Source organism: Notechis scutatus, chromosome 2 (assembly GCF_049901735.1).
Source record: "Notechis scutatus isolate UNSWTSFEM ecotype Mainland chromosome 2, rNotScu1.2, whole genome shotgun sequence".
In the NCBI taxonomy this organism is placed as follows: Eukaryota; Metazoa; Chordata; class Lepidosauria; order Squamata; family Elapidae; genus Notechis; species Notechis scutatus.
This window is the reverse complement of record NC_142010.1, coordinates 28,367,166-28,382,165: the sequence shown is the minus strand read 5'-3', so window position 1 is coordinate 28,382,165 and position 15,000 is coordinate 28,367,166. Positions and strand designations below refer to the sequence as shown.

The 15,000-nt window shown below is 37.6% G+C and overlaps 1 protein-coding gene across 5 annotated transcripts in view; it reads right to left on the bottom strand.

Moving 5' to 3' along the window:
* Positions 1–15,000, bottom strand: part of LOC148131977 (vomeronasal type-2 receptor 26-like) — a 153,565-nt gene that overhangs the window by 52,277 nt on the left and 86,288 nt on the right. The window contains exon 1 of one of the 5 annotated variants that reach the window (XM_087953843.1): positions 6,803–7,475. The exons of the other annotated variants lie outside the window; for them this stretch is intronic. Coding sequence (XP_087809969.1) covers positions 6,803–6,885 — 83 coding nt within the window. The 5' untranslated portion in view covers positions 6,886–7,475. Of the gene's footprint in view, positions 1–6,802; positions 7,476–15,000 lie in introns of those variants that run through there. 5 annotated transcript variants of the gene reach the window in all.

Sequence of the window (15,000 nt, the reverse complement as noted above, 5' to 3'; positions counted from 1 at the left end):
AAATGTACTATGGTAGAACTAACCATCAATGAATAATGGAGGTGGATATACTGTAAATATTAGCCTAGTCAAGCTGGATTTCACTTAGGTAAATAAAAAAATTCTAACTCCCAATGTTGCAGGGGATACAACGACTGGCAGATTCTTCACTTAGTTTTTCCCCTTTGCCTTTGTGCTATCAAGTTGCAAGAAAGGACATTTCTACTTAATAAATTCTGGAGAGGAGCAATTGAGAAAGGATTTAAGCATGAAGTGACAATTAGTAGTTTTTCCACATAGTTGTATTAACATGCATTCCTCTTTTCTTCATATACCCAATTTAAAATGTATTGTTTTATTCATATTAATGTTTAGAAGGAATTTTATTCTGAAAGTTTTATGAAATTTTTATTTTGCTAGATTTATGAAACAGAATAAAACTGTGATGATGAACGAAACTTCTTTCCAGTTGGATCTGGAAAGTTTTCTACTGGACTACATGTATCATTGCAAAGCCACCCCATTTGTAACCACCTCCCAGTTAAGATATAAAGGAAAAATTCATTACAGATCAGGAATGCCAACCTTAATGGATCTGTTCTTTGTGGATTTGTATATTTATTTGCTAAATTTATATGGCTGCCATGCTGGTGAACTAAGACTAAAAATGACTGCTTAGTTTCTAGAAGTTAGAGATATACAGATAATCAGAGTTGGAAGGGACCTTGTAGGTCATCTAGTCCAACCCCCACCCAAGCGGAGACCCTACACCATTTCTGACAAATGGCAGTCCAATCTCTTCTTGAAAGTCTCAACTGATTGCGCTCCCACAATTTCCGAGGGCAAGCTGTTCCATTGGTTGATTGTTCTCACTGTCAGAAAGTTTCTCCTTGTTTCCAGGTTAAATCTCTCCTTGTTCAGTTTCGATCCATTATTCCTTGTCTGACCTCCAGGAGCTTTAGAAAATAGCTTGACCTCCCTGTGGCAGCCCTCAAATATTGGAAGACCACTATCATGTCTCCCCTGGTCCTTCTCTTTACTAGACTAGCCAAGCCCAGTTCCTGCAACCGTTCCTTGTATGTTTTAGCCTCCAGTCCCCTAATCATCCTGGTTGCTCTTCTCTGCACTATTGCTAGAATCTCAACATCTTCTTTATAATGTGGTGACCAAAACTGGATGCAGTACTCTAGGTGTGGTCTTACTAAGGCTTTATAGAGTGGTATTAGTACTTCCCTTGATCTTGACTATATCCCTCTGTTAATACAATTTAGGATTGCATTAGCTTTTTTGTCTGGTGCTGCACACTGCTGGCTCATATTTAGCTGGTTGTCCACTAAGACTCCAAGATCCCTCTCATAGTTACTGCTATTGAGCCTGGTTTCACTCAGTCTATATTCACTCAGTTTAGAGAGATGAGATGCAGGTGAGGTCATGAGAATATCTCCCTCAAAAAGGAAAGTCAGGCATTTTTTCCTGCACCACTTGGGACATGAGTAAGAACTCTGTGTCAGCAAGAGATATTTCTAAGGTCAAGCTAGGTATCCAAAAAGGTCCTTTCTGTTGGAAAACCGCAATTAAGTGATACCCACTGACATGAAAAGATAGAGCTATTATTAGTTAAGTTTGGAGCCTCCTTTTTCCCAGAATTTAGTTTAGTTTACTTTATTGTCATTGCACCTCATACAACGAAATCAAACACCATCTTCAGTACACATCATGACCATGAAAATAAACACAAACACACATCCTTCACACTCCACACATTGCATTGAAAACCCCCGACATCGCACCAACACTGCACTATACAACACTGCACTATACAGCAGAATTCAACAGAGCTATTGCCCTGGGATAGAAGCTGTTTTTCAACCTATTTGTCCTTGTTTTTATTATCCTGTCTGCCAGATGGTAATAGTTCAAAAAAAAAAGGGTGCCCAGGATGAGATGGATCTTTGAAAATGTTTTGAGTTTTCTTAAGGCAGCGGGAGCTATAAAGCTCTTCCAAAGAGGGGAGAGGGCAACCAATGATCTTCTGGGCAATGACATTAACTCTCTGGAATGCTTTCCTATCTGCCACTGTGCAATTGGCAAACCATACAGGGGTGCAGTAAGTTAAGATACTCTCTATGGTGCAGCGGTAGAAGGTCACCAACAGTTTTTCATTCAGTTGTTGTTTTCTGAAACATCTCAGGTAGTATAATCTCTGCTGGGCACCCTTTTGACCAGGGCTGCAATGTGAGCACCCTAGGTCAGGTCCTCTTTTATGGTAACATACAGAAACTTAAAACTGGCCACTTGCTCCATTTGGTCTGCATTGATAAGCAAGGAAATTTAAAGAGAGATTTAAAGCAACTAACAATTAAGGTAAATAATTGTATTCAAGGATATACCATATAAAGTGATAAGCTGAAGACCAAAACAAAGTAACTTTCTTTTTCAGATCATCCTTCATTTCTTCCAATATGAGGATGGGCTTTTCTTTGGATCAAGTCATGTTTCAGTGCTTTTGGGTTTTTTGGATCAGGGCACATCAAAACAGTCATTATGGTTTCATGTGAACTGAGAGCCTTGGACCTTTTCTCCAGGAGCAGAAGACCTATTCTTCTATCCCCAAGGCATGAAATACAACTGTGAATAACTCTGACTAGGTATGTTCTGTTTAATAACATCCCAGATTATACACCTGCCCAACCATGGCAAGCTAAACTTGAATTCCAAAGCTCATTTTCCAATGATATCAACAGGAAGTGAATCCAGTCTTGATTAGAATTATCCTTGTCTCTTTTACCCCAATGGGAACTTGGGCCTTGGAGAAAAGAGTTTCATTATATTTTGCTACTCTAAGGAAACATGGAAACAAGACAAGTTGATGCTATCAACATCAAAATCCCCAGCATTTGATGGCAATAGCAATAGCACTTAGACCTATATACCGCTTCACAGTGCCTTACAGCATTTTCTAATTGGTTTACAAAGTCAGCATCATGCCCCAACTATCTGGCTCCTCATTTTACTGACCTCGGAAGGATGGAAGACTAAGTCAACCTTCAGCCAGACAGGATCAAACTCCTGGCTGTGGGCAGAATTAGATGACAAGACTACATTCTAACCAATGCACTACCAAAGTTCCTGGAAAAAATGTCCCCTTTCACTAGCTTTATACAGATAATAGTTTGCACAGGGGACACAAAATAGCCTAAAGAATTATCACAAGGCATCCCATGTTGGACATAGCTGAATCAATTTGAAATAATGTTCCATATTACAGCATCTGAAGGACCCCTTATCAATTGTACTGAAGCCTCCCAAGCCATTTAAGAAAATTATAAGGGTTCTACTCTCCACATTCAATTTTCAGCGAAGGCCATTGTTTTTGGTGAATAGCAGAGGTGGTATTCAGCAGGTTCTGACCAGTTCTGGAGGACCAGTAGTGGAAATTTTGAGTAGTTTGGAGAACCGGCAAATACCACCTCTGACTGGAGATTTTACAGAATCCTTCCCCTGCCATGCCCACCAAGCCATGCCCACAGAACCGGTAGTAAAAAAAATGAATCCCACCACTGGTGAATAGGTTTAGCCATTTAAAATGTGTCTCAAGGCTTTGGAAAACAGAGAAAAGACACCAATATTTCACCCACCTTGTTGAGCAACTTTAGCTGTGAAAGAGCATCTTGGTCAATAGTAAGTCTCTGTCTTTCAAAACTGCCTAGTTGCTCTGTAATGGGATCCTCCTGGAGAGAACTATCATGCTTATAATGTTCAGATCTGCTGCTATATCCCCATTTTGGTCCAAGTACAGTTTCAAGTGGGAAAGATTGCAAAACTCATTCTTTTTCAGAAATGGATGGAACTAGAACAGAAATATCCAGGATTTGTAACAGCAGAAACATTGTTTCTTTTTTTCCTAACCCCACATGTTGTTTTTTTTCACATTTGAATCTTTCTACTACAGTTGTCTCACTTGCAAATATCCTGAGTCCAAAGAACAAGTGTTATCAGTATCCCCAAAAGAGAAAAAAGAAAAAGGTTCAGCAAAATTAGCCAATCATATGTTGACAATATATATAAATTGATAAAGTAAATAATTAATAAAACTGGTACACTATAGGGATCATTCTAGGCTGGGTCACAAATTGAACAAACAAATAAATGCACTATTCACATAAAGTCCTTGAAAACTACAGGGTAATTACCAAAAGCCTGAACTGGTCAGGAAGAAAGTTGTGAGGCTAATTTTGTCCCAGGTAAACCAGACATGAAAGATGGCCAGATGAGGTAATTCTACTTTACTTTAATGCTACATTAGCAGAATTTTGTAATTCTGAATGTACAATTTTCCTACCAACTTTTTATTCAGCCTGAAAATCCTTTCTCACTTTTTTCTCTTACATTACATAGCTGTGGGCTTCCAGCTTTTATCCAATCCTTCCTTAGGGGCAGCAACTCTTCTTCCTGTCCCCAAAGTCATTCTCCATCTTATTACACTTCCTAAATAGATTATGGAAATGCTGATGATATAACTTGATTTCAGTAAAACAATTTTTGATGAGATTAGGAATCTAGTTAAGTGATGGCTGGATGGTATGATAATTATCTGAATTTAAATTGACTTGCTATCAATAATTTTCAATGCTCCCCATAAAACTCACTAAATAGCCATTTTTTATTTATTTAATTTATATTGCCGCCTATTCATTCATGGTGTCTCGAGGCGGCTTACACAATGTAAAACCATATTTAAAACTAAAAATAAAAACAATAAAAACTAACAAAAAGAATCAAATGAATTAGTAAAGTACAATAGAACAAAATTTGGGAAAAACAAACAAAAACAAAAAACAAACATTAGTCATCTATTCTTCTATGTTTCTGTAATATGGAAAAGTAGAGTTGAGTAATCATGATTTTTGGATAAAATATTTATACCAATTGATAGACAAAACTATTATGAACTTATTTAAAAATATAAAGCATCAAGAAAAATATTTATAATTTTCTAATACAGATAAATACATAAACAAAAGCACTAGAAAATTTTTTGTTTTTTTAGCAACTAGGACTTAACAATGTATGGCATAGCTTATAAGAAAAAAGGGATGGCAGCTTTAATATACACATTTCATCAAGATTTCATTTGTACATTTTCTTATATCTATGTATGTGTGTTTATGTGTGTGTTTGGTATGTATGTACACTGGTCACTGATTATAATAAATTAGTAGTATGTCAATGATTGGATAATTAACATTATGTAATTGGATGAGAATGTCATTAATGATGCATTGGAGAAAGGATGATGGAAATTACACTTGATAAGAATATTTGTGAAAATGATCTCAAAATCATAGACTGCAAAAGAATTGTGAGTTGGAAGCGTGATGCTCATGGAATGAAGACAAATCCATCCATAAAAGTCTCAGGAGTGAACATCCTGATTTCGAGAAAAATTAAGACAAGTAGAAAGTCATCTTGCAAGCACTACATTTTGAGAAGCACAAATACTGGATCAGCTTTAGAAAAAGACAATGAAACCAAGGAAGAGATCAAAGGAGTTGATCTTAGCCTTAAGGAAGACAAGTAGGAGAAGAGCTAGGTTGCTCTTTGAGGGCTGAAAATAAGAAGGAGTCTGATAGCACCTTTTCCAACTGAAATGATCTCTTGACTGGAAAACGGAGGATACAGCACTCTTCCAATAACTGAAAGGTGTTTCACAGAAGCTTGCTATTATTCTAGAGAGTTGGACATGGACAAATAGAAAACTCAACTCTGTCACAGGAGAGGAAATTCTGGCTGAATGATATGGAAAACATTCTAAAAGAGGAGCAATTTAGAGCTGATCTGGTGAACCAGATAAGTTCAGTTTCCCCTGCAATGATAGTTATAATGCCAAGACCCAGCCGCCATCACTTAAAGAAGCTTTAACTGGGGTTTTTGTAAAGGAGGGGCATGGCACTTAAATGGTCCCAGAGTCTTCTTCAAATTATAAACATAAAATTCTAAAATGCTAATCACAAATTCATAAAGACAGGAAATTATTTAAAAATGCATACACTATAACATTAATGTTGTTTAATATATATACTTACTGTATATCTATATCTATCTATATCTATCTATCTATATCTATATCTATCTATCTATCTATCTATCTATCTATATCATATCTATATCTATCTATCTATCTATCTATATCTATATATCTATATCTATATCTATATCTATATATCTATATCTATATCTATATCTATATCTATATCTATATCTATATATCTATATCTATGTATCTACACACACACACATATTTGTTTTTGCAGATTTTCACGGGTACAGTTATGCAGGTCTTGGCGTGTTTGGGTCTTTTCCCGTGTAAGATTCAGAGCATCTTGGCAACGTTCTTTTTTTATTTAGGTTGTCCCCCTCTTCCCTGTGACAGCCCTTCAAGTATGGGAAAATGCTACCATGTTACCAATAAAGAAGATGCTATCATGTCTCCCCTAATCCATTTCTCTGTGGGGCAAGTAGCAACGTTTGGCAGAATCTCATCTGCCATCATCAGGCTTCTGTATTGTGTATTGATGGCAGATGAGATTCTACAACTGAAACTATAATGACTGGGAAAACAACCGAACAAAGCACCATACTATGAAAAATTAAGAAAACAAATATGTGAATATGTATATATGTATAAATACCGAATATAAGCTCTTTGAATATCTACAAGGATTGGATAGGTCAACCTTGTTGACCTTTTGAAGCACAAAAAGGTTGAGATGGTTTCCCTCCTCCCTTGCATTCCCTCTCCAAAGAAAGTGAGGACCCATACCTGCCATGGCTGAAGCCTTTGAGCCTCCAACTTCTCTTCTCTCTCTTTCCTTCTTCTCTTGAACATGGAGGAATAGGCAGCATTCAAGGTATGGGCTAGAGTATTAATCAAAGTGTAAGCCATATGGATATATCGGTTCCAGATCCTGTTTCTTTCCACTTTTGTTTTCAGTGGTGATTTCTGAATGCATCTTCTTTGGCCTTTGACAGAAATGATGTCTTTTGAAAAAGAACAGTGAAAAGACTGATCTCCTAACTGTGGTTGTAAAAAAAGATCTGGTTCAAAGGAACTATCATTTGGCCTTTTTTTCCACTGAAAACCATAGGTCCAAACACTATGGATGTATTTGAGAAATGTGTGTCTTCTTATTTGCAATTCCCCAAAGCCTGCATTTATCCAGACTTTCCCTTCAATGGGTTCTGGCAAACTTGTAAGTGTTGAATGGAAAAGAAGAAGTCTGTCCCAAAAGGAAAAATATTCTATAAAGTGAACAAAGACATTGACTTGTCTCCACTTAGAAATAGCATCCCTGAAGAGTTCTGTTTGTCCTGTAGTTGAGAATTGTTGTGATATAACAATACAAATTCCATTCCTGACAAGAAAAGGAGTAAAAGTCCTCATGAAATGTTCTCCCTTCTCTGTGTCTGAAGCAAAGAGACCAATCAAGATCCATCTGAAATGGAGAAGCAGTTGGACAATTCCTGGGTAGAGAATCTCTAATTTAGGGAGCATCTGGTAGAAAAAGGGAATTGATTTTTATCACTCAGAGCTTCTGAAGCAGTGAAACGGATCTGAAAAAGTGGCAAAGAATGCTGTATTTAGGATCAGTTATTAGCTTTCAATAAATCCACCTTTTTTGTCATGAGCATATTATAATATTGTATTGCTGATTAGCCAATAGACCATATCAAGATAAAAATATTAAACAGATCATTAGCAAGAAAAAAAGAAACAAATTAAATATGAATCAGAATAAAGAGTGTAAATCATATTTCCGTATCACCCCTATTTTTTTCCACAATCAGAAACATTTGCAGATTTCAGCTGAACTTTTTGTTCAAATAAAGAGCCATATTATATGTAAGTTTTAAATTATGTCAACAAAGAAAATATGTTGTTGTTTAGATATAAGGATTGCAATAGGTCATTCATTAATGTCCCATTCAACATACTGATCTCTCTTTCTTATACAATTGATATTAAAATAATAGATGTGTTAAGTCTTCTGGCTCTGGATTTCCAAAAATACACAACATTTCATTATAAAGCTTGGTTAAATCCAATATCAACATATCTTGCTCCAGATTGTTCCAGCTGCACTAGAGGGTATATACCATCCCATAATCCTTTACAGCACTCTCTGGGTGGTTTACAGAGTCAATATATTGCCTGGAACAATCTGTGCCCTCATTTTACCAACCTCAAAAGGATGGAAGACTGACTTAACCTTGAGCCCTTTCAGGATCAAACTGCAGATTGTGGGCAGCATTTATCTTATATGTCTTATGTGTTGTACGTCTTATCTTTAAATAAGATAACATAGATTCTTTTTTATAAATCTGGGATTTGTACATCATTGACAATATAATTAGTTTGGCTGATAGGATATACAAAACAAGGCGTCATGTTTCTTTTGTACAGAATACTTTTTTAAACAGAGAGCTTTGCAAGTTACCATAGCAATGGGGATGGTGTCATTCAATGATAGATACTTTCCCACTCCCCAATGTTGGACAACATATCGAATATGGAGAAAAACAGCTGTTGAATTCCATAAAGGAGATATAGTTGGATATATCCATCCTACCAATCCACTCACTTTCCTAGACAGAGAGGCACACGTACAAACCTGTGGGACTTTGTATGGGCCTACAAATCTTGACATTTGGATGGAGATATCCCTGTCAGCTCCATCAATAAAAGCCAAAGGGTTATCCTTCCTTCCACAGCTGTAGTTGGGAACATTGGCTTCTCCAGTAGAGAGCATGTCCAGCAAGGCATCTGAAGTGCCAATGGTGTTCAAATAGTTGTCATGGATGTTGTAGCCAAGTGTGAGATTGTGCAGGAGCTGGGGATTCTTATTGACCATTTGAATAACCAAAATAAAGCGTAGGATTCTAGACTGATCAGAAGACTTTCTACTGTAAAAATGTTTATTTTATCATCACCATCATTATCAATAGCAAAATATATTTATATATATATTTATATTTTGCTTGACTAGTGAAAATAAAGCATGCACTTTTGAATGAACAGTAGATAAACTCCTGTAAAAATGGTCATGTTATTATCATCAACAGAACCAAAAATATTTTTTTTCAATCTAATCCACTTTGTCTCTTGAAGCCATCAAAATCTTAATCCAATACTGATTTCAAACCCAGAGACAAATTATACTCACCCATCTCCATTTAATTTTAATGAATATTGGGAAGGTGGAATTGATACAGTCTTCCGCCTGGATTTAGAATCGCAAATACACCATTCTTTGTGACAGTGCTAATTTTCATCTGCCCAGTAACCAGGGTTCAAAATAATTGAATAATTAATGTAGAACCACCATAAAAGGAAGAGGATTTTTCAAAAGTGACCCAATTATAAGAAACCAATTATAAAAATAAGCCATCCTGTATTCCTATAAGGATCAGGAAGTAAATATCAATGAGTAGTTATATTTGAAATGAGCTGGGTGGGGAAAACTACAATAATCTCTAATTTAGACAAAAGTCAGTATTCAAGTCATGAATTCAAGATTGAACAGGGAGAGGAAAATGAGGTGGACTTCTTTCAGGTTTTTTTTTTCTGTCTCATCTTTGAATTTGAATCTCTTCCTCAAACTAAGACAAAGAAAACATGGAAATCAAAATGATTCAGAAAAGTAGACAGGACAGGTGCCGCAATATAGGAGCAAGTGGAATAAGGAGAACAAAATTAGAGTGTTGGAATTATAAATGGAGTGTATGCAACTCCATTATCCTGAACGACTTACAAATGAGATTGAATAGAAGGAGCCGCATTAAAAGGGAACATTAATTTCAATATTTTTGTGCCAGTGGTGATAATACCAATGAGATGGTCTCCTGGTCTGTAATAGCTCCATGGTTTTTCTCCATCCTGGTGTTCCAAAGTCAGTGGACATTTCATTGTAAGATTCCCAGAGATTGGCAGGGACAACAGTAGCATCAGAAACAGAAGCAGGAGGTTCATAATTCATGGGGTTCAATCACTCCTCTTCCTGTTTCTAAACAAGAACAGGAAGAAGAGTTGAAGAGTTAAAAGTTCTCACACAAGAGCCAAGTGGCTTTCCTGATTCAGACAGAAATAAAGCAAACTTCACCTGGAAAAGAGAGAAAGGTACATTTAACAGCACAAACTAATGTTTTTATTGCTTCAGTCTGATGTTTACATCAGTCACTGGAGAAATAGAAGAAGACATCTCAAAGAGCAGCATGGTGATAATTATAGTGAGAAGCAACTTTTCCTCTGGGGATCTTGAACTTCTTCCTTGGCTCTGTTTGCAGGAAGGAAGCTGGAATAGAGCATGTCCTTCAAAAAATTTAGCAATTGTTTCTCTGCTCGGTTGCTGGGTGGGTGTGGCCATGGTGGGCATGGCCTAGTCGCCTCCTGTACCACCCTGGCCTGGGAGTGAAAACAGGCTGTGTGGGACCGTTTTCACCTAGTTTGAGGAAGAGATTCAAATCCAAACATGAATTTTTCTTTGAGCCTCCAGGAGGGCAAAAATGGCCTCCGCAGGCTTTGGAGTGGCTCTCCGGAGCCCAGAAACAGCCTCGTTTTGGGCCTTCCAAAACTTCCAGAGGCCCATTTTTCACCCTTCCCCAAGTCTCTGCCCTTACTTGTGATCCAAAACAGGTCACGTGGGGACTCCTGGGAGGGCTGGGGTGGAGTAGGTGGGGCCAGCCAGGCATGGGATTTGCCAGTTCACCAACTGGCCAGAAAATTAGCTACCGGTTCAGTTGAACCGGTGCGAACCAGTCACAGCCCATCCTTGGCTGGAGGAAAATGCAGCATTTCAACACCTACAGTATTTTGTTGACTTCTGCTATCCTTCAACATGGAATCTTTTCTCCAGAGACTGCTAAGTAAGATAACCAAGAACTATGGAGTTTGGTGCCCCTCTAGGCTAAGGACACTGAATCTTTTTGCATTATATCATTGTGTAAATATGGAGAAAGATAGAGGGGCCAATAGATTTTTCCCCTTGACACCAATTTGGTGCCACACTGACAAAAAACTAGTTTGAAGGGACATGGATTCCTTTCTTCTGGTTATATGGATGCACTTAATGAAGATAACTTCAGTTGGATACCTGTGGAAACTATATGGTTGTAACTCAAGAGTTGTTGAGAAAGGACCCACCTCTATAATGGTCTCCTGGTTTATAATTGTTTGGTGTATTTGGTCTATTCCAGGGGTGTCAAACATGCATTGTCAAGACAGCAATACATGATATATTGGGACTTTTTTCCCCTTTGCAAAACTGGTTAAGGGTGTGGCCAGTGTGTGACACATCCAGCCCATGGATATGAGTTTCACAGCCCTGATCTACTCCATCTGGCTCAAATGTTTAGGGACATTTGGTCTTCTATAGCCCATAGACTTCACAGAGCTGAATATCAAACAGTGATTGGGTGGAGGGAAAAGAGGAATGAGGATTCTGTCCACTATCTTGAGCTCCTGAAACAATTTGGGATATAAATCTCCCACCCACACTGATGGGGCAAGTCACCAGAATATCAGATTATATAGAATATACGAGCAACCCCATTCTCTTCCAACATTGATGATGTTACCTAGTTTAGTAATAAAATGTCAGCAAGAAAACAACCAAGCTCAGACAACAAAAATGTTACCTTGCAAAATGCAGAATTATTATGACACTAGGAACCAACTTTTCTCAACAAACTGTGCAACTCAACTTGAGATTATGTCAATAATATCATATTGTCAGAATAAAAGCTGTGTTACATTACTTGCATAGATCTTTAGGCATGTGTAATTCAAGATCCTTCATTAGTCCTGGTATGCAATTAATGCCTAGACTGAATAAAATGGAGCAAGTATGCAACCTTACCTCTTGGTAAATATTGATCCTTTTTCACATGCCTCCATTGGGCCCAAAACTGCAATCTGAAATGAGTGCTTGTCAAAAGAGATTTGGCCAGCCAAGAATCTGAGTTCCATTTTAAGGGCAATCAATTTCTTCCATAATATTTGTTATGATATGTACAGAATAACTCTTGAGTAACAAGGATATGCACATGGAAACATTTATGAGAATAGTTATGAATAATTATTCAGTCACACACAGCTACACCGAATTGAGTTAAAGTTTACTTTAAGAAATAGCACAGTCCAATAAACGGTCCAGGTCATATACGCTTAACAGTCCAAAGAATATCCAATTACAAAGTCTTCTTACTGGTTGCCTTTGTCATTTACAGTAAACAAAAATATCAAAGTATAAGCACAGCATAAATCTTAGATAGCAACAGAATGTCAGAGAGAAACAGAATGTCAGAGAGTCAGAATGTCAGAGATACAGAATGTCAGGGAGAGCAAGCCATGATCTCTAGCTCCCTCTTATGGCAATCTGCAATACAATCAACCAATCAGATCATAGCTACAAATCAATACAGTAACTTTGTCTTAAAGCTACAAACATACATTGTTGGTTTATATATTGCCAACCCAACTAATTGGTGGACAGATTCCTAACAATATTTCTCTATTTACTGTGTCAAATGCTGCACTAAGATCTATAAAGGCAGCAAACCATTGTTTCTCCTGTCTGACATATTTTGTAATTAGATGGCACAAGATAGCACATTTGTCAATAGTGAATACTCTTTCTAAAGCCTGATTGTTGTTCTGCAAGGACTACTATTCATCTACCTACTCTGAAGTCTCCTCAAGAGGAAGCATGCATTGTTGCTATATCTATTAGAATAATGGGTATATTTAGGTTTCTTTTTATTTCTTTTTCATAAATATGAACTATTATTGCCTTCTTACCCAACTTGATATCGTGGATATTGCTTACATCTGTCAATGAACCTGCCAACAGAAGTCCCCCAGTCTCCTTTCTCCTGAGACTCCATTTATCATCAGGTCTTCTATGATGAATTTGACCATGAATATATTAGGGGTAAAATATGAGCATATATATATATATATATATATATATATATATATATATATATATATATATATATATATATATATATATGGCATTCAAAATCACAGGCCTGATCCACAAAAACACACTGAAACATAATAGAGACCTAGAAGATGAACAAACCTTCTGAACAGCTGTCCTGCCCTACATAAGAGGTACAACAAACAAAATCAGTAAGACATTACACAGGCATCACATCAAGACTTCAAAACAAACAGAAAAATAGCAGCCATCCTAAGAAACCCCAAAGATAAAATTGACCTGGAAAACCAAGGCATATATGAAGTCCCCTGTGCATCATGTCCTGTCACATACATCGGACAGACCAATAGAAGAATAAGTACCCACCTTGATGAACCCCAAAATGCAGTAAAAAGCTGGAACACACTTCCTGACTAGTCCAACACTTGAAAGTCACAGATTATAGCATTGACTTCAATGGTACCAAAACCCTAGCCACTATAGAAAACCCCAGCTACAGAATTATCAGAGAAGCCATAGAGATTGAAAAACAACCTGAAAAGATGAATAGAAGAAATGACTCCACCAGACTGTCAATTATCTGGAAGCCTGCACTCACAAACAAACAAAATCACCACACCACAAGCCAAACAAACACCTGGGCACAAACAGACCCCCGATATCTCCAGCCCAAACACACCCCAGCCAGCCACACAGATGAAACCTAGCTTCCTAATAAACCTGAAGTCAAGCTCATGAAAAAGCCCCCAATACCTGAAACACAACGTTGCCAGCCAATCAAGACAAAGAAACGCTACAAAACAGACAGAAGATATTAGAAACACCAATCAAGCAGAACACAGCAAACTTGAAGACTAATAAACACAGACCAAGCCTCCCAACCAATCAGGATGAAGAAAAAACCATTCTAACAAAGCATGAGGCTAGCACCAAATTTAAAACAGAAATGGCTGTTAAAGCCTGACACACATGACGAAGACGAACCCAATACATGAGCCTCCATGAGGGCAGAAGAGATTCTGCTGAAATGTCGCTACAACTTTAAAAGAACAACTATAATGATGTGGGAAAATACCTGAACAAAGCTGAATACATACATACATACATACATACATACATACATACATACATACATACATACATACAACGATTACTAAAGATCGATCTGGGGCTCTATTATCAGCTACAGAGGCCTTTAGGAAAGCCTTGGCGGGCTGCAGAGGAAATGGTCTGGCAAGGCAGGTGTCGGGTGTGCGAGGCCTGGCTACAACTGTCCAAAGGTAAGTAGTAGGGCAGCTCCACCCACCATCCCCAACCTAGCTTAATTTTTACTCTGGAGTGGGCGGGATCTTAATTGCACTCTGGAGTGGGCGCACATGTAAAATTCAATACGACTTAATTTGGGTTTATTTTCGGGATGGGACAAGAAAATAGAGATTGTCAATCACATCTGGACAACCATTTGTCAATAATTGGGGGAGGGCTAACATATAGCCTCAGAGCTGGGAAGGCCAAAAGGGCCTCTCTCCATCAACTGCATCCACAGAGAATAAGGGGGACCACCAGGTTCTTCCAAACCAGTTTCTGGATGGGTGTGGCAAGAAACCGTAGCATCATCCACCATGCCATGGGCACTGCCATTGTCAGAGCTGCAGAACTCACAAGCCCAGTGTTTATTTGATAAAGCTTCAAAATATAAAATACTTATATCAATGTGGAAGGACAGCACAAAGAGGTCGGGGGGGAGACTTATTATTTCTATAACTTTCACCTATATACCCATACTGTCACTTTTCTGCCTGATAGTTGGCTCTCATCCAACAATTGACTTTTCTAGAATTGATTGGAAGTTAAATTTCACTTCAGGTGCAAATAATTTTAAAATCAGCTCCAATTTAGGATTGAAATATGGAGAACTAGAAAATCCCCAAATGACCCTAATCTTAACATTAGGAAAGTTTCAATGAAACTAATTGGTTCCTTCCCATTAGAAGATAGGCATCGATACAGTGTTTAATAA